General features: G+C 47.1%; 1 protein-coding gene across 1 annotated transcript in view; it reads right to left on the reverse strand.

The window, feature by feature from the left end:
- LOC119589420 overlaps positions 1-344 on the reverse strand; it is a gene marked incomplete at its 3' end in the record, with an annotated part of 11,976 nt that overhangs the window by 2,561 nt on the left and 9,071 nt on the right. The window contains 1 exon segment of the mRNA XM_037938028.1: positions 185-332. Within this exon segment, the coding sequence (XP_037793956.1) occupies positions 185-332 (148 nt within the window).

Here is a 344-nt window from a genome sequence, read left to right on the forward strand (position 1 = left end):
CAACACGTCACACCTCTCAACTTGGCTACAGACGACAGAACTTCAACTTTTGAACCAAGTTTAAGGTAAAATGCCTAAGCAAACTGAGAATATATATTCGATATGAATAATAACTTTGGCAGAGAGAGGCAATAAACAACAAAGGGCAAAAATGAAAATAGATGTGACGCTGCGAGAAACTCACCTGTGGGACGGGGAGGAACGGTACAGAGCGCAACGACCTGAATATTCTGTCTGACACAATGACTGATGCAAGGCGAGGGTTCCCCATCTGCTTCCCACTGGAACACGAGGCCGAACTGGGAGTAAGGGAGGTCTTGCAGGCCATTCCACTCCTCGCACAC

This window comes from Penaeus monodon, chromosome 25 (genome assembly GCF_015228065.2).
Source record: "Penaeus monodon isolate SGIC_2016 chromosome 25, NSTDA_Pmon_1, whole genome shotgun sequence".
In the NCBI taxonomy this organism is placed as follows: Eukaryota; Metazoa; Arthropoda; class Malacostraca; order Decapoda; family Penaeidae; genus Penaeus; species Penaeus monodon.